Source organism: Grus americana, chromosome 17, assembly GCF_028858705.1.
Source record: "Grus americana isolate bGruAme1 chromosome 17, bGruAme1.mat, whole genome shotgun sequence".
NCBI classification, from domain to species: Eukaryota; Metazoa; Chordata; class Aves; order Gruiformes; family Gruidae; genus Grus; species Grus americana.
In genome coordinates, this window is record NC_072868.1 from 8981704 (window position 1) to 9008141 (window position 26438).

Consider the following 26438-nt stretch of genomic DNA (forward strand, 5'->3'; position numbering starts at 1 on the left):
AGGTTCTCTCGTTTCTCCTTGTTATAAATCTGACACAGAGTTTTCCTCCGGTCTCCTAAAACTTTCCCACTGCTGTAATGTTTCCTGGAAGCCAGCAATACCTGTCCACCTCGTGCCATCAGCCAGGTATGAAATTCTCAGATTCAGGAAATGGAATGTCTGTTTTACCGACATTGAAAAACATTTCAAGTTAGCGGCCCCAGAGCTAACATTGCAAGGCAGAGAATGTCACCAGCCTGTAAGAGGGCAGCGGTGCCTGGCTTTGTCACAGCCATGTTCGTGCAACGCTCCTGTCCCTTCCGACGTAGATCAGGCAGCTCCGGCAGTGCTGTGTCACCAAGGGACACGCTGTCACAGCATTCAGAGCATCCCTGATGAATCGCAGCCCTTCTTGTTGTCCTGCTCTCTTCTAGCCACTGCTTCCCAGAAAACTGAACTGGTATCCTGAGCTCTGGGAAAGCCGGAGTTTCCCAGCACGGCTGAAGAGCCAGGGCTGTCTCAGGGGAGCGGGCAGGCTGGGGCGGTGCGGGAGGCTTTGCTTCGAGCAGAACCCCCCCACGAAGCCGCAGCGGGGACAGCCTACCTGCCCAGGGACAGCCCCAGCACCAGTCTGCCTCCAGCAATCGACACGTGGGCTTTTAGACTGAGGTCCTGCAAGCAGACAGAAAGAGGATCAGCCCGTGGAGACTTCCCCATCCCAGCTGCCGGTCACTCGGCTGGCTGCACACTTCACCAGTTCGAGGTCTTTACATCCACACTTACAGCCTTCAGCAGCAGGAGGTTGAGGAGGGGTCCATCCAAACGCTTAACGAACACCTGAATCATGACCGAAAGCTCAACGGTGGCTTTGTTTTCTTCCAAGATGATGAGCGGGTTCCCAGACAATGTTAGCTTAATGCTCAGAGGACTGGTCCCATGGCAGGTGGAGCACTGTGGGAATTGGGAACACATCCCACACACTGGCCAGGCAGGGGACCGGCAGTCCTCTGGTGGACCCTCACAGCCCCATAACTCTGTAGGGCCTCCCCCAAGATCACACAGACCTTGGACAAGCCAAATTTACAAAGCAAATAGTGGCAGCATGGGTTGGCACTCCTTGCTGCGGGCAGTAAGGGGCTGAGGAAGCAAAGGTGGACACAAAGGGGGCCGTGGCCATAAGAGGATGCGCGTGGTGCCCAGGAAATGGGAGATGCCAGACTTCTATCAGCTCTCTCTGTCAATGGCTGTGAGAGAAGATGTTCCCCTCCTTAAGGAGTGGGAGAAATTTGGCAACAGCCGATGGCACACAGGAGAGCAGGCACTGTGCAGAGGCTGCCAAGGGCTGGGTGCAAGCCTCCAGTCCTTTCACCCGCTCCCATCAGCTAGTCGGGCAGCAGGGCAGCCTCGAGCCATGCTGGCACAGCTCAGCCGTGGTGCACGCTCAGCATGGCCAAGGGGAGGGGAAATCTTTGGCAGCAGCATGCCAGCACATCCAGGTGCATCACTTGGATGGCCTGGGACCTGGCAAGGTTTGCACAAACCCTTGTGCCAGCAAAAGTCACTCACCTCAGAAGGAACGATGGTCATGACGGCTTCTTGCAGATGGCTGGCACTGGAGAACTGTTGGAACAAAAGCACACGCAGTCCCCGTGAGCGCTCCAGCTGATTTCAGCAACACCCGTCCTGCTGGGGCCTCCCCTCTCCCACTTGTGTCCCTGTTCCCAGCCAGCTTGTTGGAACTCCTGGGGCAGCCCCCAAGCCCTCATTCACTCACGGTCCCCAGTGAAGCCACGGGCAGCTCAGCCACACGCAGACCTACATTATGGCAGCACCCTGAGCCCTCAGCCCTCTCCACTGCTCCCCAGCTGCCTGGGTGATTGCTGGTCAGTTGTTACGATGAGAGCAAGCAGCAGCAGCAGATGTAACTCACAAGCTTTCAACATTTTTCAGTGTGTAGACCCCTAATATTTCCCGGTGGAAGCACAGATCAGAGGTACAGAAAACGCATATTCCTCAAGAATTGCATTGCATATACAAAGTTGCTTTTCTCAATGATATTTTAAAGACTCCTTGAAAGAGAGAGATTAGAGACCTCCAGGAGTCCATGGCATAACCAGTACACAACTGGTTTCAACAGGTATCCCTGTGGGTGCCCATACAGAAACAAGAATGGCTGATTGTTTCACGTGCTGCTATAGCTTTCTGAAAAGAGCAGCAAGGAGGCAGTGCTGAGGCTTGAGCATCTGCAAGCGAGCATATGCCCACACAGGTCCCAGATGGGCTGCGGGCTGAGCGTACGCATGCCGTGAATGGCGTGCACAGCCTGCCCTGAGCTGAGCTCAGGATGATGCACATCCCTTGCCACCATGAAATACAGGTGCTGCTGCACTCACAACTTCTGGCGTGCAGGTGAAGGTCTGTGGCGGTATCTGGATCAGGAGGGACAGGACTGCATTGAGAAAGCTCTGGCGCAGTCCCAGGACCAGAAGCTTGTCCAGCAGCGGAGGCAAAGCAGAGGAGGACGAATCATGGGGGATGATGCTGCCTCCCACCTGCTTCACCGCACCCTGCAAAGAGAGGCGACACAGACGTTAAGCCGATCCTTCAAAGCCAGGAGGCATGCGCAGATCCTCGAGATGGAGAGTGCGGGGTCTGTGCCAGCTGAACCAGCCCTCCTCTCACCAGCAGCTTAGGGAAAGCTTTGGACTCAGAGCAATTCCCTCTCTATTTAACAGACAAAAGGAGCTGATAAAGGCCAGAATGCGTAACTGAGGCCTTCTTAGCTAACAACACAGTTTGTCCGAATCGCAGCTCACTGCTGCATTTCATCCTTGAGATTTCACTCCAAGATCAAACGAGGGGTGAAGGTGCTGCCAGCCCAGCGGTCCCAGCTCTGCCTTCCCTCTCTGCAGCACCCAGCCAGGCATCAGCCATCCTCGGACTCCACAACAAACTTGCACCAATACCACCTACCTGCTAAGGAGTCCGACCGTCTGGGGGTAGGGAGGGCAAAGACTCAGCCCGGTGAAGTATCTGCACTAAAGCAAGAGCAGCAGCGCTGATCGTACAGACTGCAGTGTTTGTCATTAGCCCTTGCTGTTCTTTATTGCTTATGTCCCCGTTTCTTCTTGCTAGCCACTTTGTTTTATTTAAGCTCTCCTGTTTGAAAGTACTGTTCGTTTTTTGCTGGTTCCGCCCCCACTCCCCCCCAGTAAGACAGTTGTAAAAAGTACATCCGTTAGTTTGGTTCAGCACTCACCCACCACAGAGACCGAACAGCAAAGGCAAAAACCACCAACACCCAGTCTGCAGGCAGGGCGAGGGTGAAAACTGCTTGTCCCAACACTTACGAATAGCAGACACGCAGTCTCAAGCAGTCTCAGGATAAGTTTGCAAACAGAGCAAAAGAGGGCTTGAAGAAAAGTATACAGAGTCACTCTGTAGTGATTTGGGTAAGGATCTAAATATTTAGCTAGCATTTCCAGAACAAGTCATTCGCCCAGCTCCACCATGGGGTTGCATTGGAAGATGACAACTGCTCCCACAGGATCAAGGTGAAAAGCCTGAAAGCCACCACGCCGCAGTCACGCTCGCAGGGTCCTGTCACCCTGCATTAACTTACATCTAAATCCAACCCAAGGAACAAGCCAGAGGTGAACGGGAGGCTGGCCAACTGGTAGTGAATTGTTCCTGCTGTACCGACTGGGATCACCGCTTCACAGAGAAAAATCATCGTTACATCATCGGGAAATAAGCAGCAAGGCAAACTCCTCCCCTGACCCCGCGGGTCCCCAGCCAGACCTCACACCGACAACCAGGTCCCGAGTACGCAATTCTGTGGGATGCTACTCAAAACTGCCAAAACACCCTTAAATTCAGCTTTGTGGAATCTGCATTTAGAATATAGCCCCAAAAGAGCATCAAATAAGCTAAATCCAAGGGTGACGTATAAAACTGGCATAAGGAAGGCCAAGGTGCGAGCGGTTCACTTGGACTGCTCAGGTGTGAATTCAACGCTCAGTAAGAGCCCTGCCGAAGCGCAGCTCCTCCCTGATGCACTTGTGGACCAGAGGTGGGAAAGGGCATTTCCCACCACCGTGGGACTGCAGGGAACGTGGGGAAGCAGCACCTCCTCCTCCACAAGAAACGTACCGTTAAGAGTGCCCAGGAGCTGGATGTTCACCAGGTTGACGACAATATCGACTACAGGACACAGCTGCAACACAAAGCAGAAATGCGAATGCTCGACCCCCCTCACTGCCCTTCTGCAGGGAGCCCGTCACCCTACAGCCTGATCAGACCCACTCCTTTCCATCTAAACCCCCAGGGCAAGACGTGCTGCGCGGCACCAGGCAGCAGCTGGGATGGTGTGAAGGACTTGGGGGCAGCGGAGCATCCCTGGAGCTGTGGTACCGCGCCAAAGGGGACTGCTTCGATCTGGGGAATATTTCAGGCGTTGCCCTGCGAGCAGAAGCACGCCGGCAGCTGCCAGGCTGGCCACAGGCACCTCTGCCGAGCGGTGCGTGCCAGTGACGTGGGAAAGCAACACAGAAAGACGGCGCAGCTTGCTGGGTCCTTGTAACACGTTGTTCCCAATATCTCTGTGTTTCAGCGATGAAAGGAGGGCAATCTACAGGCTTACCAAACCGGGCAGAGTTGCTGTCAGCTGGTTCAGCACTATCTCATTTACTGATAGGGACAGTAAGCTGCAAAGAAAAGAAAAAAATTCCCAATCACTACAAACACAGGTCCAGGGTAGGAGACCAAAGGATCTTCAGCCCTCGTTTTACACGCTGCTACATCCTTACTCATCCTGTCAGGGACGCTGCTGCAGCTTATACTGGCGAGAGCAAGGGGTTTGCAGAAGGCAGGGAGGGCAAGGAGCTGCTCGCCTCGCCGAGGGGAGAATTGGGCTAACTTCTGAGCAGTGAAGGCTTCAGCACTTGGGGTGTGCAAGCATCATTGCACAAAAGGAGTGAGGAGCCTCTCGCAGGGTAACCTGAGTTTGGTTGTCTCCCTCTGGTATTTAATTCAGTGCTGTAGTTAAGGCAAAGTGGAGCTGTTATGAAATATCTCCGTGTTAGTTATGGGAAACAAACAATTTACATGTGGAATAACAAGGGGAGAAATCTGGTGTGTAATGTTTTAACACTGCTGCTAAATAGATCACTCTGGGATGCGTGATGCCTGCAGGCAGTGCAGAGCCATTTACTTTTGATAATCAATATATTTCTGGACTGTTGAGTTAGAACATGCGGCAGCACACTCGGCAAGCCACAGACAGCAGGAATTCATAACGCAGCTCGTTATTTATGCCCAAGTTCTGCCTATAGACGCATCTGAGGAACTGCCATGAAGCCAATCGCATACATCCACGCTCCCCCTTACCCCACAGCAAGCTCACTTCCTGCACACCATCACTTTAATCCTGCTAAAACTTAAAATATGACCCCTAGAGTGGGTGAGTCATGTTCCTCTGTTCACTTACACGGTCTCTTTCAAACCAGCTGCTGCACTGATTGAAATATAATGCATAATGCAAAAATTAATTAGGAGAAATTCAATGAACCTGAAACGTAATTCAAAAGCAATAAAAGAAAATATTTCCCATGATCAATTTACTGTCGCATTCATCAATAGATGAACTCAGCAATTTTTTTCTGCCAAGAATTTAATAAGACTGAGCAAGAGATGGGACATTTGCATGGAATTGCACGTACCCACAGCGGTCAGACAGAAAGTCCATATGCCCAGCACCTTTCTGTGACAGCAGCCAAAGGCAGAGTATAAAACCAGGGCAGGAAACGGTGCTGTTCTCCTAGAACGCTCTCTGCCCTATTATTCCTACCTTTTGGATATCAATTCACTAGCTAAGTCCAAACAAAATGCACTAGAAGAGGTACCAAACTTCATACCTTAGATCTTAAAATTTCCACAGGCAAACAGGGCAAATTAACCCTCATCTTCCAACAACCAAATTTTTTACCAGTTTGACTGAAGCTACTGGCTTTGGCAATGGGAAAGAAATTACTTCCCTGAGGTCTGGCTCTGTATCAGCTTAGCACCGTCTGTGTCCTGGCAGACTGTCTAGATCGTTGGATAAAGGGAAGAGGATTGCAGGCCATGGAAAGCATAAATCCACGGGCACTTACCCAGAAAGGAGCTTGATCCTTATGGCACCAAGAATGCAGAGGCAGTCTTCAATGATGACCTGGACTGTGCCCGATTCAAAATTTGTGCATTTAATGTTTGCAGTAATGTTCACATCCACTAAGATATCGATTAGTTCTGAAAGAAGGCCAACCAAACTGAAAAAAGCAAACAGGTTGAACAGATTTCATCTCTCAGCCTCTAACCAGAGAAACGCAGCAAAGCCGGAAGGAACGAACTGCACCTCCATCTCCTGCAATTCATTACAAATGCCACAAGTCATCTTTTGGTACCTGTTCTGCTCTGTGCCTTTATTATAGGTAAGAAACACCTAGAAATCCATAAAAGATGCAAAACGTCTCACAATAGGAAGCCTGCAGACAGGGTTTGCCCTTACCAGCGACCGTGAAACACCACACTCACCAGTTGCCGCTGAGCTCCAGCTTTGCGGCGATGGTCAGCTGGACCCCGATTCCTGGCAGCAGCACCACTGACAGCCTGGGGAGCCGAACCTTGACAAGGTGTAGTCTGCAAACAAGAGCAAAAGCTGGCACCAGTTAAAAGCATCTTCTAACAGCTGAGTGCATGCACTGAGGAACCTACAGTGCCCACATCACCACGGCCACCTCCAGCTATAAGCCAGAGATACCAGCTCCAGGATGAGAGACAGAGTCTGCAGCTGGAACCCAAGAGAAGGCAACCTAGAATCAGATTGGGGTGGAAGCTATCTTTATAGAGCAGTCAACTTTTTGTCTCTATGGAACTTTCCCCTCTCAGTGCTGTAAACATCTCTGATATCGACAGCAGCATCAGAGCCGTCATTCGACATCCATAACCTGCCGTGCACTTCACCCTCCACCTTGCTACCGCCAGGCCACAATTTCAGTATCACAATAAACCGAGGATAACTACTCGGGCCAATCGTGCCAACTGCAGCTCAGCTTTTATTGCTTCAGAACTGCTGGGGAAGGTGCGCTCGCAGAGAAGCCCACGCTCTCCACTTACCCAGTGATGCTGGTGGGAGAGTTCAGCAGACCCCCTTCACCCATGATGTTTGGGAGCACGAGGCCCTGCAGGTGCTGCTGGAGAAGTCCGTTCTGAAGTATGGCATCCGAGAGAACTGGAAAACATCTCTGCGTGAGGACTGGCACTTGCAGCAATGACCTCTCTCTGCTCAGTCAGATCTGTCTGGCAAAGGAGTCACATAAAGCCCCACCGGTCCCCAAAACTACTTATAAAGTCATTAGCTGTCTCAATGCAGTCAAAGGACACAGAGGATGATATTTTATAACATGCAGTAAGCCAAAATTGTCCCTAGTGAATTAACCAGGAGGGATAGCAGTGGAGAGCATCCCAAACCTCCGATTTAAAGATTACAGAGCGGTTGTGCACTGCCAGAAATAACAGCAAACCCCTCAGTGAGAGCTGAGCTTCAACTCACAACTTGTTTCCCATTTGTAAAGGGGTTTGTTTGGTTTTGTGGTGGTTTGGTTTTGTTTTTTTAAATAGCAGCAACTTGAAACAAGCCTCTCTTTTTTGCTGGAGCATTACAAATATTAACACGGCCACTAAACTTCACAGCGGTTGTTTGCCAAATATCAGCTGCTCCAATATGGAAATGAGAAACTAAGACAAAAAGAGCAAATAATCCAGATCTAGCCCTGAAATTCTATATCACCGTTTGGTGCTGAAACATGTCCCAGTTCTGGAGCAGAGAGCTTTCCCTGACCCATGAACGCAGCAATGGCTGTCAGAAGCTCTAAGCAAAGTCTGCAGCCCTGAGGAACTATAAAAGAAAGATGAAGACAGTCAGGAGGTTTTACTCCACGTCACGGTCCCACATAGCTTTCAAAATAAACATAATTCATGTTTTCTAGTTACCATTCTGCATTGCCCCCGGACTGACAGCGCAGGACAGACCGGACAAGACTTCTTGAGAGGGCGAGAGGAGGCCACAGAAAAAGACGATTCCAAAAAGCTTCAACACCATCATGTCCAGAAGACTCCCCTGCTGGCAAGGGAGACATCAGAGTGAAAAGTGGGGGAAAGCCTTTAAGAAGAGATCCGATCCCGGTGTCTTTACAAGGAAAGAGGTCGAGTGAGAAATCCCTCCTCTACTCTTTATCAAGCTCAAGTAAGACTCTGTTTGAGCCTGGGGCAGCAGGACCTTGTTCTTGTCCACGCATGTGGACAGGCTTCAAGTGTGGGTCAGTAAAAGCCCCTTCCTCGTCCTTTATGACTTGCCCCAGATATTCTATGTGTTCACACAAAAGAAAGCCAAACTGCTTGTCCCCTGAAGTGATGTTTAAGCAGTCATTATTCTGCATCCCTTAGATGACAAGTCACACATGTTTTGGTAAGGGTCTTTGCCAAGGGAAGCATCTGAGGATTATTCTTGTTCTTTTTAACTTTCAAAAGCAATAAACTAACATTCAAGTGATAAACAATAAATAATAATTATAAATAATAATTATTAATATAAATTTAATTATGAAATGACAGACATAGGCAGATGATTAGGAGCTTGATGCACAGCAAAATCTCCAACTACAGCAGCCAAGCAACAGGCACAACACGTGTGTCCTCCCAGAGCTGTAAGGTGATGGCATTAGCACCACAGACGTCTCCCTGCCTTCACCAGCCGAGGCTTCGATGCACAGATGATGTTATTACCTGCATCAGCTGCAGCCAGCTGGGAAGGGCTCTTGGGTCCACTCAGGCTCTTCTAGAAGTCGTCAAGACTCTGCGTCGTCCTCCCTTTTTTTTCCTGCAACTGAGATGGAAGAAGTTGCCCTTATATAAAAACTGCAGCCAACCAGACACACCTTTTCCTCACAACCTCCACGTCTCATGAGCAGGCATCCTTCTGTACTCTTCCTCTTTGCAAGCAACACCCAGCTGCCACCTCTCTTGATTTATACGAGGTAACGTCACCGCTGACTTGACTGCTTGCCGTTTCCCTTTGTGGCCTGGATCACTCGGATACCACCTCCCCCCCCCAGTCTGTCTTAAAAAGGATGCCCTGTGATGGTGGCCCCAGTGGGGATCCTCATGCTTTGAGGAAACCAACTTTTTAGGAAATGGTGAGAATTACTAACAGGAGGCTGATGGAGCTGCCTGTACAGGGAAGGCAGCGCACAGAGCACATGGGCACAGGTTCAAGGAGGCTTATAAGTAGGAAACGATCTACCTTTCCCAATCCCCGAGGAGTTGTGGGACTTACAATACTCATTGCTGTTACAAATGCAACACGAAAAAAAGATTTTCTTGACAAAAAGCAACATGGAGAGGTTGCAGAAACCTGATAAATGTTGGCTTTGTTAAGACCAAGCTTCAAATTGATTTCAGTTGTATCTGTAAAGTGTGTCATGAATTGACAGTAAAAAATGAAGTTGTAATGAAACGTATAAAGCCAACAATAAATATCATTTTGAATAAGCAATGCTTATGCTAGCTGAATGAGCCGAAGGCAGCCGAAACATGTATTTCAAAGGAAAAAAATCTCATCCCACAGGGATGAAAATCTCATCCCTCAGCAGACGCCTTGGCCAGGCTTTGCGGAAGTTTCCATTGTGCAGGGCCCTGGGAAGATCTTATCTAGGGACTTTGTTCGGGTCGGGTCACCGATGTTCAACAGGGACGGACTGAGATGGAAACCGGGCAGCAAAGGGCTGCCGAGATGATTGGGAAACCTGAGAGGGTCTGGTGCACGCAGCCTCGCGGAACAAAGACGAGCAGAGATACGATCGTTCTCTTCAAACATAGGAGAGGGCTAAATACTGGGGAGGGAGAGGAGAGGAGAGGAGAGCTGCTCGGGCACAGGGACAATGTTGGCACAGGAACAAACACAAGCCACTACGTTCAGGTTGAAGTTAGGAGAAAGCTGTTCCCACCATGGTGAGTTTTGGGCTAGGCTTTCCCATGGGAGTACAGAAGGCAGCAAAAATAGTCTTAGGATGCTCTTCAATACCACACAAGGTGTTTTCTTGCAATAACAGCAAAGTGCTCTCACCGAGCAGGAAGGTCCTTCAGCACGTACTTCTGAGGGCTCGGACTCAACGAAGCAACCACATCACAGAAACTCTGTATGAGCTCTTGTATTATTTAACATACACTCAATCTGGGCTGCATGTGGTGTGCTGATGAGAGGCTAGTCCCAAAACCAGGGAATGATGCTAGCCCCTCTGAGAACAGGCTGGAACAGTAGAGTGAAGTCAAAAATCATCCCACCAGAATGCGCAGCCCAGCTGCTCACTGAGATGGCAACGGCAGTGCTGGGTCAGCGAGGAAACGACATGGAGCAACACAAGCCCACCTCCCGCATCTCCCAGAGGCCCCTTCTGGGGTGCAAAGTGCAGAGCTGCACCAGCACGGTCCTTCCTGCGGCTGACCCCCAGGCAGCCGGTCCCTCACCTGCAGCCGGCCACCGGCTCTAGTCGTGCTTTTCCCATTTTCTCCCCAGGCGTCTCAGGGTGATTCACAGTTACTGGTTTTATGGCTCACTCTGCTGCTTGCCCTAACGTGCTTTTACCGCCTGGGACATCCTATCTGTGTTCCTCCTTTTTTACTCCCTTTCAAAGAGCCTCATGCAAATGCACAAGGCCGAGTGGCCATCATAAGTGTCCGCAGTGAAGCGTTCAGTAGACTCTGCTCCAGCTTTGTACACGCTACAGGAATATCGCTGCTGGCAAAAGTCAGCTACTGAGCATGTACAAACGTAGGTTTCCAAATGGTTTCAGACATACCATTCTGTGTGCAATAAACACCCGAGTCGTTGCACATGCACAACGCGACTGCACGCACAAATCAGATAATCTCCCAGTTAAATAGCGAGAGGCAGACATCTGTGTTCGTACCTGACACACACATATTGTACCAACAGCAGCGAGCAGAAGCTGTAAGGAAAGCAGCACATTTCATACACCGCTGTAGATATTTCTTCTTGCTGTGCAAGTTTTTCTTGTTCACTCATATCCTTTGCCTCCCTCTCACGCACCTATATTTCATTCTCTCCTTGCAGCAGTGATTTAGATATCACTTACCAGAAGGCTGAATTCAGTTCTGCAGTGACAAGGGAATATATATTAAAATGAAGCATTGCAAGAAATGCTAGAAGAGATTATCACAACACAAATGCTCAAAAGTGGAAGGGCTTACGGAAAGACTAACACGCACAGAGGAAAGACGCTCCTGAGCAGCCTCCGGCATTCTGAACTGCCCCGAGCTTGTGGCTCAGGAAGATGGCAGGTTAAACAGCAGCAGGAACTTTAGAAGAATAATATTAAAGTAAATAAAAACTATATTTCTTATTAAATATGATTCAATTCACTGATATTTTTTCCTCTATCATTCAGAACCACAGAAGGTTAGGGAAAGCTCCAGAGAACTGCATATATCTCAAACTAAAATGTTGAGCAAAATTAAAGAAAAAAAATTCGAATTTTTCAACCACAGTTTGAACATCACCACCACACCTTTATGACAAATGGTGGTTTTGAGACATTTCAGAGGTTTGCAGGCTACAGAAACACAAAATTTCTTCATTGTTATGTGGTGAATAAAAAGAAAGAAGAATAACCTCAGCCTGTAAAACTTCTTTAATGGGCAAATAGTAACTCCTTATTAAGAATGCACATAAACTAAATCCTGTCTCTTGAGGTGAAAAACCTAAATCTGGCAGCATGAATTACACCCTGCGATGGAGCTGCCTTGTACAAATACTCAGCCTGTTCTCTTGCAGGGACACTTCCTAGCAGTAAGTGGCTGCTTCCAAATGGATGCTGTGAGCATGAATGAAATTGCTCAGTTCCAGTGTCGATGGAAAGTAACTTCCCTGATGGTAACAAAAAGAAGCCAGGTCAAGAGAATGGAGAACACACTCAGGTAGGAAAATGACACAGCAAACCTCAAACTAAATTAGGCTGCTAGAACAAAATCTGGGGAAGGGAGGGGGAAAATGAAGTAAGGTTTAACCAGTGACTGCACCTGGGCTGTGAACTTCCAGCCTGGTTTCCAAATAGCTGAAGTTCAGCTTTATGAACTGTTTTCCCAACCTGTCACTTGACTGGGGAATATGGCAACGATGGCAAAACAGTTGGATTTGCACCGCAGTGGGTCTGGCACTTCGGCCAGTGGCAATTCAGTCCAGATACTGGAAAACAAATGGATGGAAAAGTGTCATTTGATGCTGTATTCACTCTGCCTCGTTGCAAGCAGCCTTGTTCAGCGGAGATTTTTTTCCCGCTCCTGTTTACAAAATTGCTCAGGGAAATAGGAGAAAACCTCTCTCTCTGAACTCCCCAATCCAGTGTAACACGCTGAATTATGCTAACCAGAAACGCTGCGTTAGTAAAGCATCTGTCGTTCTAAAGCTACCTGTGTTCTTGTTTGGTTTGGGATGAATGAATCCTCCCAGAGCCAGACTCAAAAGATGATTTCTAGCAACAGGATTTGTCAAAACATGAACTAAAAACTCCTAGAAAGGAGCTGGAGGGTTTTAGCAAGAACTGAAGAAATCAAACCCTTCTCAAGTTTTGGGACTGTACTTTAGCCCAGGATTGTGAGAATCCCCCAATCCCCACAGCCAGATTTACAGTTGGTTTAGCAGCTTCCATTGTCAGCAGTCCACAAGGGCAGAGCAGCTTAATTAATACCAATCACTCTTCACAACAGCAGCGAGCCTTGCCAAATCGATCCCAGGCTTGCACTGACCCAGGTCTCCTGCTTAGCGCACGTACCGGGGAGCTGTGGCATGTTGTGCGTGGGCAGACGTCAAAAGCATCCTTTCCAGATTTACTTGTGTCTGATCGCTCACCCATGCAGTTTCCTACATAGGCAACTCGAGAAACAGAAACATAATCTCGGAGAAGGGCCACGCAGAGAGCACAGGCAGGAAAAACAAGGAGAAGAACACGAGACTCACGGGCAGCAGCTCTAAGGAGCTGCCTGTCAAAAGGAGCGAGAACAGCAGCATTGATTTCTGGATGCATCCACAATGCTGAGCATAAACAGCAAGGCAGAGTAAAATCGCTGCCATGAGATAACAACAAATCAATGCCTCCAGGAATTTTATAGACAGGGACCTTTCTGCTTCCGAGATGTGAACTGAAGTAAAATGAGCGTAATGTTATCTGCCACAGAAAAGGGACAAACTTCATTAGCCAGATGCAACATGATGAGGTGCAGTGCAAAAAACAGAGGCATTTTTGCAGACATGTCTTCAGGCCTTACCAAAACATCGGAGCTCCACAATGCAATGCTGAAAGCAGCACTGGCCAAAGGACCCACGGGGGGAACCAAGCCACACCAGGCAGGAAAGTCCAGGAAACCCTGCAAATCCTTCCCCAGCTGCTTCGGGCAGGCGTTGGTTTCACCGAGTTTTGCAATATTTTGTTGGTGCCTGTCTGTCATCGGCCTGCAGAGACCAAGTTCAATTCTAAGTGCTGCCCCGAGCATCTTTCTGGGTGAACATATCGCACCTTGACTTTTTCGGGTCTGGCACATTCCAGATTTGCCCATCCTTTTTCATCTGGCCCCGCACAACGCAAGCTTGGCCACTTGCCACCAATCACCTGATGTTCAAAAGCCTGGTCAGGTCAGCAGAAGAGGCTGTAACCTTCCCACGGGCCTGCCAGGAGTCCCCAGCAAGAGGCTACGGGGCACGCACAGGCTCACTGGCCCACATTTGGGGTGCGTGGCCAGAAGAATCCCCATACATCTGCAGGCAGCCGATCTGCACTGGCATCCCTGCCCGTGCACTGCCTGGTGCGCATCCCAGCAGACACACGGCAGTGCGGATTTCTCAGTGATGCAATGTGCACCTTAAAGTCAAACCTAGTCCTATATTTTAAACAAATTAATCCCTTTCCTGCCTTCTTTCCCACCATTTCCAATCACTTGTGCTGCAAGCAGTATGAACACTTCAATTCCTCTTCACTCTTCATTCTTCCAATTTTTTTTTTTTTTTTTTTTTGCCTTCCTTCCAGCCAGGAAAATGGATTTCTGTCCATTTCATTGTCTCAGAAAGTATTGGTACTCTGGTGCCAACAGAGGCTTTTTAAATTAAGACAGCTATTTCCATTTGACTGAAAGAGAGCAACACAGATGCAAAGTCATGTTTCTGTCTTGCCTCAGGTTTGGGGAAGTTTTGCTTTTCAAAAAAAAAGAAAAGCAATCCTGAGTGAAATTGTCCTTGATTGTCTCTATTAATCCCTGGGAAGAATTAGCAGCAGTGTTATATTACACACATACATCTTCTGTAAGTAAAGATTTTAGACTTTCTGTCTTATTCTCAGCTTTTAATAGAGACTTGACATGGTCTCTTTGGACACATCATCAGCACAGGTGGCAGAATTAGTGCTGTGCTTTGTCCAGACATTCCTCGGGGGATAAATTACAGCCCCTACAACTGCTCAAGGGTTTGGAGTCAGCATTATGTAAATAAATACCTATTTCTAGGGAGATACCAACTGCTCTAAAGAAACTGCAGCTGAAACAAGAGAGTGAGTTCATGTTAGACAAACCTGCTAATGAGTTAATTATCCTGACAAGTAGGACTGAGGTTTAACTCACCCATACGCTATCTCCCTTCCATGGTCAGTCTGGTGTCAGCTGGTACGAGGATCCTGTCTCAGGGCAGAAGCCTGAAAACACCAGTGCAACACTGAAACGAGGAGACAAAGAGGCATTAGAGGAGAGAAAACCCAGAGCCGGCTGGAGAGGGTGAAGATACAGTCATGCTGGCAGGGCGGGCAGCTGTCCTGCCTTTGACCCCACTGCGGCTCAGCATCCCAGTTCATGTCTACAAGCAGTGTGGATAATTTTGAGTACCCATCCCCTGTCCAGCTCCTGTGCACTGGGGAGATATCGCAGATCTCATACACATCTTCCCTCAGTTCTCCTGTTTCCAAACTGAAGGGCAATTTCAATGCAAAAAGGGGGTGAGGACTCCAGCTCCCATAAAGGGAAACAAGTGAATGGGAGTGAGAAACAGCCACGTTTCCTCACCCCATGATGCAGGCAGTGCTGGGAGCCCAGAGCTAGCCCAGGACCAGGGCCCACGCTGCCCAGACCTTGTACAGACGTGGAAGCAAGCCACCCTCACCCCGGAGAGGTCTCCCCAGAGACTGGTGAAATACACACACGCACTGCAGCGAGCAAGAGCACAAGGGAGAAGCCCCCGGGGACACGGCTGGCACAGGGAGCAGGAAAACGGCCCGACGCACACCCAGCGCGGGGCTGGAGCGGCCGGAGCAGCCAGGGCCGGCCCCGCGGGGTGAGGCTCGAACCGGCGGACGGACGGGCAGCAGGCGGCTCAGTGCGGCTCCGCTCCGGCCCGGGGCGCTGCGGGGTGCTGCGCGGCTTGGGTTGTACCGCCCCCTGCTGGCGGCGTGTGGCGGCACAGCCTGGAGCCGCGGCGGCTTCGCGGGGCAGGGACACGGATCCCCCCAACTCCCCCGAACCTGGTGAACAATAGACCCCCCCAAAGATCAGAAAGGGTGTACGGGATCAGTGCAGAGCAGCGGCAGAAGAGTTTTGCTGAAGCCCGATGTCATTTAACGCATCGCTGAAGTGCTGGTGTTTACTCTATTAGAGCTGGAGCTGAATGTAAAACGGCCGGGAGTGTTATGCAGAAAATTATTTCAAAGACACGCACGAGATAACGCTCTTCTAAACCAACTCACAGTAGGGTCAAATTGATTTCAGTGCACAAAAATGCAATATAGACAAAAAAAGAGATCATTTAATCCCCGCTTTAACTCTGACAAAAAATTTGATGTGTATCTGACACATTGCAAAGAACTAAGTATCAACCCAGAAAACAAATGTAGCACAGTGGAGCGAGTCACACACCAGACCCTAGTATTTCACACTACAGAGTGAAGTTAAGAAAAAAAAAATTGGTTCAAGGCCAATTCCACTCACACAGTAAAAAAAAGACTTTGTTAATGCTGTTACAGCACAGATTGATCTATTAACAACATCCACTAACAAGCGCCACAGCCAGAGCTCCTCACATATGCAATGGCAATGTACTCACCTACGCAGGCACGCCAAAGGTACCCCGCCATCTGCGAGCGAGCGGCCCCACGGCACTGCAGGAAAGCACACTGCGTTACTCAGCTGCATAGCAGTAAAAAAAAGATGTCATGGTTAAAAACTTGCTGTCATCTAATTAAACCTAAACAAGGTTCCACAGTTGCTTTTAGTATCCTATCATTTAGCAAGGGAGACCCTTTGTTAACATTTGGGGGCACAGATGCTTACAACTGGAATTTGTGCGTGAAATTACCGAGTGCTCTGCCGAGACACTTCAGCTGGATCACCACAGATAGTGAAATGGCTGAACCACAGCACACAGACATTAATATTGTCTCCGAAATGAAGAAGCGGATTCTTCAAGACATCGCCAGGCTCTGGTAATTTCCAGCAGCCTCTCCTGACTGCAGATGTTCAGACCATAAATAATCACTACACATTTTTGCTGCCACTGATATTTTATTGCCTGAGGCAACCGCTCGCTGGTCTGCCTCCGAGATAAGGCCAGGCAAGCTTCAGAGAGTTTGGGCTCTTTGAGTGGAATCTTCTCAACATCAAAGTCCCAGTAGGGTTTTTAGTGAGACTTTAGAAACCAAGTTAAGGATTTTTAATGTGCCATACACCAACTAGCATCAAAGTGACAGCCGTCTGCAGGGAACTGCCTTTTAACAAAGTCACCGATAGCATGGAAATAGAGCTGAACTAAACAGCTTTATCGCTAGTATTTTGAGAAACTTCTATGTACAGGAGATGAGCACTCTGGAGGTTTATTTGGAGCAGAGAGTCTGAAGAAAAAAAATTGACTTCCCTATTTGCCATATGAAATTACTCAGATGAAAACGAGGTCTTGAGATTCTTTGAGCTTGTGCCGCACAGCTCAGAATAAATATTCTCATTGAATTATGATACTTTGCAGCCCTCACACATAGAATCAAGGTCATCTCTAGCAGTTAGCGAGAGAGCTCTGTTCCCTGGTCTTTGCTATTTCAGGACACAATTCTTTTTTCCTTTTCAGCAGATGTTATTGCTAAGCAGGGGCTATCTGGGCTGTCAGGAGAGGGACCATGTTTAATACGACCACAGGCATCAGCAATATTGCTGCATGGGAAGCATGGCCGTGCTGTTCAGGCTTGGACTCTGATAAGACCAGCGACTTGTAAATCATTTTCTCCTGTTGTTCATTTCTTCCCAGGAACCACAAGCATCTTGTCACTCACACCGAATTCCCCGCATGCCTGTGACACCGCGCCCTTCAGAACCGGCGAAGAGGCTTGTGATCAAATACCCAGGACTTCAGGGTCACAGTGCTGCCTTCGCTAAATCACGCCAGCAGCTAGGGCAGCGCCTGTACCTCAGCTGCAACAAAGAGCATCTGTTTTGTCAACCAAAATGCAATTCAGCACGGAGGAATCCAGGCACTGCTGTTGCATTGTTAGCTTTATCGCTCACAGCAACACAAGCTGCTTTTCTGGAAGCTGGAGCAACCATACGTTTTCCGCCAGTTACCTCTATTTTATAGAGAATAATTAAGACTAGCAAGGGCAAAGAAATGCCGCCGTGGCAGAGCGGGATACATGGCTCCCTTCTGCAGCGCTCCACACCCAAAATGAATGGGAAATGCCTGCTGCCTCACACAGGTGTTTGGACATTTAAAGACATAACACAGAGAAAACAAAAGTCACAGCAGTTGTCTGTCCTGCCTGCAATATGGTAACATCTTCAGATCCACACGATTCTCACACTTGTTTTCGCCAAGCCGTGATGCAAAGAGGAGATAAGACATTTTGAGACTTAATTTTCTAAGGAGAAAAGCAGGATCCTGATTAGATCCCTGTTCCTTGTCAAAGAAAATGTGCACCCACTCCTACATTGCAACACTCTCTTCCTAACCTTCCTTTTGTTTTTTTTTGTTTTATTTTTTTAAAGTAACAGCCTCTGGCATTTTTTCAGATCAGCAGGCAACATGCCTGCAGATGCCATGGCCCCATTGCTGAATATTATGCTGATGACATTTGTGCAAAGCAGTGAGCCTAAATTGAAATGCTTTGGACAGCTTTTCATAAACCTTTCTGCTTGGGCAAAAGCAGCTATCTGCTGTAAGCCAAGAGCTGGGCAGAAGCAGGTTTCCTGGTTGCCACACAGCTTAAAAATCACACAAATATTATTAAGTTAATGCCAGCCCTGGGCGTCTGCACTAGCTATCAAGGCCACCTTCGGCTTTACCAACACGCAGTGACTTGTAAAAGGCTGAGCTGAAACAGTATTTCATGGCTTGAATTGCTTCAAATCCCCAAGGAACAAGTGTCAGGACTTTCAATAGCTATAGCGTTAATAATAAAACAGGGACCTCTTCCAGTATCAGAGCACAAACAGTAGTTATTTCTCTTTCAAAGCTTTGATTCCTAAAACCTTTCTTACATTCAGCTTGACATCAAAACACCCATCTCATTCACTCAGACTGTCACAGGAGAATTGTGTGCTGCTATTAGAAATAGCCCTGAGGTGAATTAAGAACAGCCTATAATGATGTTCCACTACAGCAACTTTATTTCTACCAAACCAAATAAATAAGCAATATTTTATCTGATGTGCCTTGGCTCAGCAGAGAGCGGCAGCTGCTCCCCATATGATTTACTGAATGGATGTTTTCTAAATAGCTGAATTTGGGCTCTGAAGCCAGTCACAAAATCTCCTATTCACAACAGCCCAGCGCAGAGATAGGGAGAGAGAAATTCAGATTCTGGATAGCGGCAAGTTTGGGCATGAACCATTTTCTTTGCAGTTTTTCCCCCCTATAAACACAACACACATGCAAGAAGCTGTATAACAGAATCATAAATATTGATGCTCAACAGCTGGCAGCAGTGATACAGGGCACAAACAAGCCTCTTGTTATACGATTGCAGAAGCAACCCAGTCCCTTTCCATCCAGCAAGAAGTGAAGGGAACAGCAGTTGTTCAGAGGCACCGAGTGTCTCCAGGAGATACTGGTGGATGGGGGGTAAAGAAGGATGGACCTTGCTACATTTTTGGAAGTGGTACAGGCAGCACCTCCCAGTCGCACTGGGGTATGATACCATCACATCCCCAGTACGCTGGATTGCTGCACCGGTTGCCCCAGAACAGCCAGCCCCTGGCACCGTGGGGAGATAAGCAGAGACAGAAATAAAAGACTGAAAAAGAAATCACATAAGCACAAGTCCTCCAGCAAACAGGACTGTGGCACAAGCAGCTAAAGCAGGGATTTTTGGCTTTTGCAAGCTGGCAGGAGGAAATGTATTTTCGCACTGGTGATTCGAATATGGGATATTCTGCCAAAGGACATCTCTGAAGCCAAGAAGTTAATTAGATTCAAAAGAGGTCTGGACATTTACACAGACACTGAGGACACAGGGAAGCATTGCGGTGACCGCTAACACATTTCAAGGATATTACACTTCGGTGGGCTCCAGCTCCTACTCCCAGAGGCTCAGAGATGGGGGGGTTTCACATGAGCTGCAAAGTGCTGGTATCCCCCTCTGAAGGGCCTGAGAGCAATAGCTGTCAGCAGGAAGTGACAGTCCCGAATGGACAGAGATGATCCGTTCTGAGTATTTTAATTATTTTAATGCCAGAGCAAAGGGAAGAGCTGACAAGGGCAGAGCAAAACCCTGACAAGGCAGCAAGTGCCCGGCATAGCAACGCTGGGCTTCCTGCCCCGAGACATGAAAAACACCCAAATATTTATAGCCCGAGGAATGCCAAGTGCCTGGTTCCACACACCGGCTGAATGTTTGCTCTGGGACTGGAAACGCCATCCCTGAACTGCCGGGGATAAGGGAGCGAGGGGCCCGCCGGACTGCGCTGAAAAGACACCAGCTCTAAGAATTACCATCTGTGGAACTGCTGATTAAACATAACCGGGCTGGGAGGAAAGCTCAAACGACATTCCTTTGTCGGCTTGTAGTTAGCGTGTTAGCCCTGTCTAATGAAACATCAGGGAAGCCTTAAGGAAAAAATAGCTTAAAACGTTCACAAAATGCTCGCAAAGGCTTGTCCTGATGCCAGTTTGGGTCCCTCTGTGCAGATTCTGAAACCAAAGAAACCTCTGATGCCAGCGGGACACACCTTCACCGCCAGATTCTACTCCATGGCTACTAAAAAAAAAACCAACAACCCCACAAACCCAAAATTAAATTCCTCTGATTCTTTGCCCTCCACTAATATGCACTTAAAGAAATAACGAACCACCTGGCCTTGCCATTGAAGAATGCACAAACATTTCCACAAGCAGGTTATTGACCAGAAGTACAGAAGCCAAGTTATAAACAGGTTAGTAATTCAATAAACAAAACACTAAAGCATTTCAAAACAGACCATACAAACCTCATTTTACCTGCCCTCCTACAAAGGTAGTCAAATATCTATTTATGAGATTATAACTACCTATTTTCTATGCCATTCAACAAAAAGAAGAAAAGGAATCAAGATAAAAAGAGAGCATATTTTAGCCATAAAGGATTTATTCATTCAATTTACATTTGAATCAATTATCCAGGCAAAGCTCAAACACTGCCAACGTGATTTAGGTGACTGAACACACATCATAAATAGTGTAGCATTCAAGTCATATAATCCGTATCTGCAATTTCTGGATAGCTTCATGAGCAGGAAGAATATCCTGACTCACAGTGTGCCTTTTTTTCTGAGTAGCAGTGTGCCTTGCTGGTGTTAGGAACAGAGCTTCAGCAATCTCTCATTCAAAGAAAACCCTTATTTTTATATTCAGCCCAGTGGACTAGGGATAAACTCCTGGAAGGCTGGGTCCAGCTCACCAGCTACAGCCAGTGCTGAGCACGAGCTGAAGAGCCGGACAAGAGCAGGACAGGGACCCAGCAGGCTGAGCTGGAATTTCGCCTTCCCACTGAACGAGACGCAAAGCCTTCCTCGCTGATCGCTCCTGGAGCGGGCTCAGACCAGGAGAACCCCTCACTCGCGCTGCGCTCAGAGGAAACGGCAAGTGGCACGACCGCCTCTTGCAGGCTTTGACAAGGATGGGTGTTGCCTACAGAAACTTTGTCCACGATGCTTGGCAGCAGCAAGGACGCTGGCTGAAGCCCTTGCTGCCTTCCCCCTTGCTCACTGCCCGCACCTACAGCCCGGCTGCGCGAGGTTCCTCCCGGGCACTCAGTGATATGAAGCTGCTGTCTGCAGGTTTGGGCACTGAGCTCCTGTTTTGCAGGGAAGTTCCAGACCAGCCTCTTGGAAGGACCTACCCGGTGTTTGTGGAAAGTTGATCTCATCTACTTTTTGAAAGATGGAAGGGAATTTTTGCAGCTATTTCCTGTCCACAGAAAAGGACTTCCCAGCAGCCTACCATCATGTTTTGATACACATTCGTTGGGTTTGATCTCATGCCAAGGAAAGGTTGAACACGGTCAGTTCACAGGGATCTCTGTGCAGCTCTGCTGCATGACAGGGTGGGAGGAAGCCCTTCTGCTACCCTGCAGCGCATCTGCTGCTCGCGCTGCTCTGCGCACCCTGTTTCTCGTGGTCTGCATGCAAAGTGCAACCGCTCGCTCCCTCCCTGGAGAATAAATTCCTGTTATGGGGAAAAAGATCACAAGGAAAGTGCTGTCAAAGTACAGCCATTTAAGCAGAGCATCCAAAAGAAAGCAGGAGCAATAGTCAATGTCCCAAACTTTCCCGTGAAGCACGTAACCAGGTATGATGCTGGTTTGGAAAGTGGCACTTCTAGTAGAATGTATTTTTAACAAGGAGACTGTTTAGATCCTCTGTACTTCCTTAGCTCTAACTCAAAAGCAGACACAAGAGTTTCCTTCCCCCCGCAAAATAAAGTAATCAAAGTTTTAGAACAGAGAATTACATGAATTAAAATATCTTCAGCTCATGGTGGTCTTTCTTTTGTACTGCTTGGTGTCAGACACGCAACAGCAAGCAACTCATCCTTTTTCTTGCGGTAGTTATGGCACACAATACATCTCTAGGAGAACAGCAGATGAAAAAAAGCTCAACTAATTTCACAACCAACGAGTGAATCCTCTACTGCTGAGTTTTTCTCTAGTAGAACATATCTACTCTGCAATAGAGTTTAGCCTTGTACCAATGCAAGAAGAGAGACAAAGAATTATGAAGCTATGAATCCCATTAGCATCAAAATGCAGCTACAAAGACAAGGGGATTTTACGGAGATAAGATATTTTTTGAAAGAGTACTAGAAGGAGGAAAAAATTCTTTACAAAGCACGCATTTTTCATAGACCTTGAATCCACAGCACATTATAAAACTGAATTTGTTGCTGTTGTTTTTACTTTACAGCATTAATCACTAAAGGCTTGCTTAGGTGGGCAGGAAAAATCCATTTTCCATTGTACTAACTTCATACAATTTAAGAAGCCTTTCAAGACTCGCATAAATGCAAGTAAACAGTCCTGAGTCTAGCTGGTCCTGTGCAACGCTGGGCGCACGGCTGCACGGGAACACAACCAGCTGGACCTGCCTTCTGCAGACGTACCTGCACCGCCGCTCCAGGAGGTGGAAAGCACTTAAATCGCGGCAGCTTCAACTACTCAACGTTTGATGTAAAGCCCGTAGGAAATTAGTATTTCCAGAATACTGTTTCCAGTATTGCAGAGGTGCAATTCAGTTAAATCCTACGTCTCTCCACAAGCTGTAGAATTCACAGGTGAAGCAAACGCACCACGCAGAGAGGGACAGACACAAGGGACCGGTGCACGTGACAGCGGGGAGAGATGTCCTTTAAACCGCATCCTGGCTGCGATGCACAGGACACGTTTCCAACGACAACGACAGCCCGTTCATACGGGCAACAAGCGTAACGGGCCAGCTACTGTTTAGGGACAGGAGATGTGTCCTCAGAGGTACTCGGTTCTGTGCAACTTCTGGACATCACGTTTTTTAAAAGATGGTGTTGAGAAAAGCCACTACAGACCGAGCTACTGCAAGGCAGGCGGGGAGGAGACTCGCCCTGTATCCCAGAGGGTCACCTGTGCAGGGGGCAGTAAACGGCTTTATGTGCAGCCCTGGCATCCTGAGCGTTGGGATTTTTCCGACTTTGATGTATGCTGAACAAACAAAGATCTCAACACCCTTGGCCTGCCCAGTCTCTGCATTAAGGTTTAATTAGAACCAGGATGGGGGACAAAGGGAAGTACCAGAAAGGTTCAGTGCAGATAATTAACAAATTTCTTTCGTGTTTGCAAAAGTTTACCTGCATTTACAATACAGGAATATTACTCCCGTGACAACATGCTGCTTTTACTCAATTCTTAGTAAAATTATCTTATTACAATGTGAAGGAACAGATGGATTTGGTGCATGCATCTGGAGATAAACAAACCTAAGTCAGATGTATGCTGAAACATGCATCAGGGCTTTTGAATTTTACTGTTCAGCCCCCCAGACAACCACACCTTCATAGAATATACGTATACATGGCTTTAGCAGATAAACAGTGCCAAGAACCAAACCGATGGTTGTGTATACGTAAGACTCCTAATACCCAGCTTGCCTTTTAAGAATTAAGCACATGTAGAAAATGCAAATGCTCCAGCAAAGAACAGACATTTGAATTGCTCCAAAAGGGGAAAAAAACTAAACAACAACAACAAAAAAGAAACAAAAACCCACCAAAACACCTCTCAGCTTGTATAATTTGGATTTTCACTAATGAGAAATCAGGGAAGAAAACATCCCTGTGGACATACAGTTGATTTCCAGAACAAAAGCTCCCACGGAGTCTTGAAGAAGGTTGATCTGAAAAATAAAAGACGACCTCATAAGACAGAAGAACACATTGCTGAAATCCTCCCCCACGTCATCTAGCAGGAAGTGGATTTCTGCTGGAAAGGCTTTGCACATCATTGCCATGTTAGCGGGAGCCAGTGTGAAAGCTGGTTTGGCCTCGCACAGCATCGTCACAGGTTTGTCCCCCACTCCTGCCCCGCCGTTCCCTACCACACCGTAAGCTGCCCCGATGCAGCTGCTTGCAGAAACTATCAAAAAAAAAAAAAAAAAAGAAAACTGTGTGAAACTTCAGTCTCACAAATGCCACTCAGCTCACGCTTACCCCTAGAGGTATTTCAATGGAGTAATTATGCACTTTGGGTGGCTCGGGCATATATATAATTCTCCCTTTCTCAAATGCAATTACAGCTGCACAGAAGCAGAAAAAGATTTGTGAACAAAATACCAGTAGAATCAATATATCAGATCAGGTAGAAGACCATGATTTTGAGCTGCTGCTGAACTATATTAAACCATCTAAATTAACTTAGTTAGGTGTCAAAACAAGTCTGCTTGATATATGAGAGATATTTGTTTTTTAAAAAAACTCAGTCTAGTTTAAAGAAGGGGAAAGCACCAGGGCATCTCCCCACCAGCATTATCAGGTGCACAAAGAAATTGAAAAGAAGCATCACTTAATTTATATGGTGCAGCAACCTCCTATGCCCAACGGAAAAGCAGCTTGAAAGTATTTTAGGTGACAAACACACGAGAATGTTATTCCATCCCAGGCTCAGAGATTTAAGCTTAAGTCAGGGAAAAAAACCTAGGCCTGGATTGTTTTTCCTTTTAGCGGTGGCAGAACCTCACCCGTGCTGTCACACATTGTTTCAGAGACGTTATTCATTAGCACTGCAGGACTGAGCAGAGATCTCCTCCGCCTCCAGAGAGGGGGCACAGAAGGACAATGGACGCTGCTCAGAAGGGTTTAAGGTGTAAAAAAACTACAGTTCACTCTGCTCCCAGGAGGGACCCGTTTGCTGCAGCCCTGGAGAGGTGACACGCTCACGGTCAGAAGATAAACCGAGGTTCTGCCCCGTTTCAGCATGCGGGTTTGCAGAAAGGGGTCTCACAAAGTGTGGGCTCCATGTCTGTGCCTGAAGGAACTGAGTGAGAAAACCTGTCTCCTTTTCTTTTCCTCATGGCTCTAGGAAGATAATCAGAAATGAGCCGTACCTTGTTTTTTAATTCAAACAGGACGTGGTTTCTTAATGCAGCTTCCACGCTTGAGTCAATATTGCTGCAGACAAAATGAAACTATTATTAAAAAACAACTCCCAACCCATTATCAGGCAAAAGCAGTTGAGAGAAATAAGAGAGCTGATCACCAGGAGATGATTTGAACCGGATTTAATGTATTTAAGTGCTGCCTCCAGGCTGCTGCCTCAGGAGAGGGCAGTCTGAGCAAGCAGATGAACTCTACTCCTCTCCTGTGAACAGCGAGCAAAGCAACCACAGCAAGCTTCACCCCACAGCTCTCTCCAGGCCGGTCAAGCCCAGAACCAAAAGGTTGGGTCATTGCCGAGAGCCTGCCATGGGAAGGTCTGGACCCGGAGAGACCGCAGCCAACAAGCCCCACCGGTCAGCCTGGGCTTGGTGCTGACAGCGTGCGTTCCTGCTCCGGTCTCTGTGCGACAGGGGATGCAATGGCTACTCACAGCCTTCACATCTCCAGGGCCACACAGCCCGTGCAATGTGGTGGGAAGTCTGTATTTAGCTAAGTAAGAGCATTTCCCCACCGTCTCTAGGGGTAGAGCCAAAGCCTCTTAGCAAAATACAGGGCTGTAAGTTAGTCTCAAATATAAAGCGGTTCACACCTAATAAGAGTCTGTAGAGAAGCAAACAGTAGGAGAGTATCGTGATGAGCTGGCATCTCTGCAAGTCACTGCCTGGGCACAGGGACAGAGGCGAACCTGCCAAGAAGAATTTAAAATCAAAATATTCTCAGTGGGTGACACTGTGATACGCAGAGACATGGAGGAGACTTTTGTCCGGGCACTTGAACAAATAGCTATTTTGCTGGAAATAAATCCAAAACAAAGGTGGTAGATAGAAAATAAGAGCTGTTGACAGGCCATCGCACAGGGCTCTGGCCCACACAGACTTTTCTGCATGTGAAAGATCAGCAGCACTCACCTCAGGCTTATTTTTTCATCTGTCAGACTCGCGTTGCTTGCCAGATAACAGTGTCGGGGACTGTGCGAGTGCTGGCAGGACCAGGACGCTGCAGTTTAACCCGACAGTGACCATGCCGGGACGAGGACATTTCCGTAGCAGAGACAAAGCCACACCGAGTATCTACCACGCACCATCGCAGCACCCGAGAGCTGCTCTCTGTAGGAAAAGGCAGGATTAAAACCCGCTTCCCTCCAGAGCTACCATCGCTGCTGCCCTTCCCAGAGCCTGCTCTCGGCACAGCCCTGCGGAGGAGCCTCGGCTTCCAATAAACGCTGCTCAGCACGAGT

At 47.9% G+C, this 26438-nt stretch overlaps 1 protein-coding gene across 2 annotated transcripts in view; it reads right to left on the minus strand.

The window, feature by feature from the left end:
* LOC129214362 (BPI fold-containing family B member 4-like) overlaps positions 1-26438 on the minus strand; it is a 44222-nt gene that overhangs the window by 3805 nt on the left and 13979 nt on the right. The window contains exons 3-22 of one of the 2 annotated variants that reach the window (XM_054845893.1): positions 26110-26307; positions 25791-25886; positions 25150-25213; positions 23818-23943; positions 16169-16251; positions 14701-14791; positions 12867-13543; positions 10986-12280; positions 8803-8902; positions 8011-8140; positions 7135-7249; positions 6553-6657; positions 6132-6287; positions 4622-4685; positions 4132-4195; positions 3602-3693; positions 2373-2546; positions 1546-1599; positions 763-930; positions 584-651 (exon numbers count right to left, since the gene is read on the minus strand). In XM_054845893.1, coding sequence (XP_054701868.1) covers positions 584-651; positions 763-930; positions 1546-1599; positions 2373-2546; positions 3602-3693; positions 4132-4195; positions 4622-4685; positions 6132-6287; positions 6553-6657; positions 7135-7249; positions 8011-8140; positions 8803-8808 — 1196 coding nt within the window. In that variant the 5' untranslated portion in view covers positions 8809-8902; positions 10986-12280; positions 12867-13543; ... (4 more) ...; positions 25791-25886; positions 26110-26307. Of the gene's footprint in view, positions 1-583; positions 652-762; positions 931-1545; positions 1600-2372; positions 2547-3601; positions 3694-4131; positions 4196-4621; positions 4686-6131; positions 6288-6552; positions 6658-7134; positions 7250-8010; positions 8141-8802; positions 8903-10985; positions 12281-12866; positions 13544-14700; positions 14792-16168; positions 16252-23817; positions 23944-25149; positions 25214-25790; positions 25887-26109; positions 26308-26438 lie in introns of those variants that run through there. The other variant, XR_008579674.1, reaches the window with a different exon arrangement.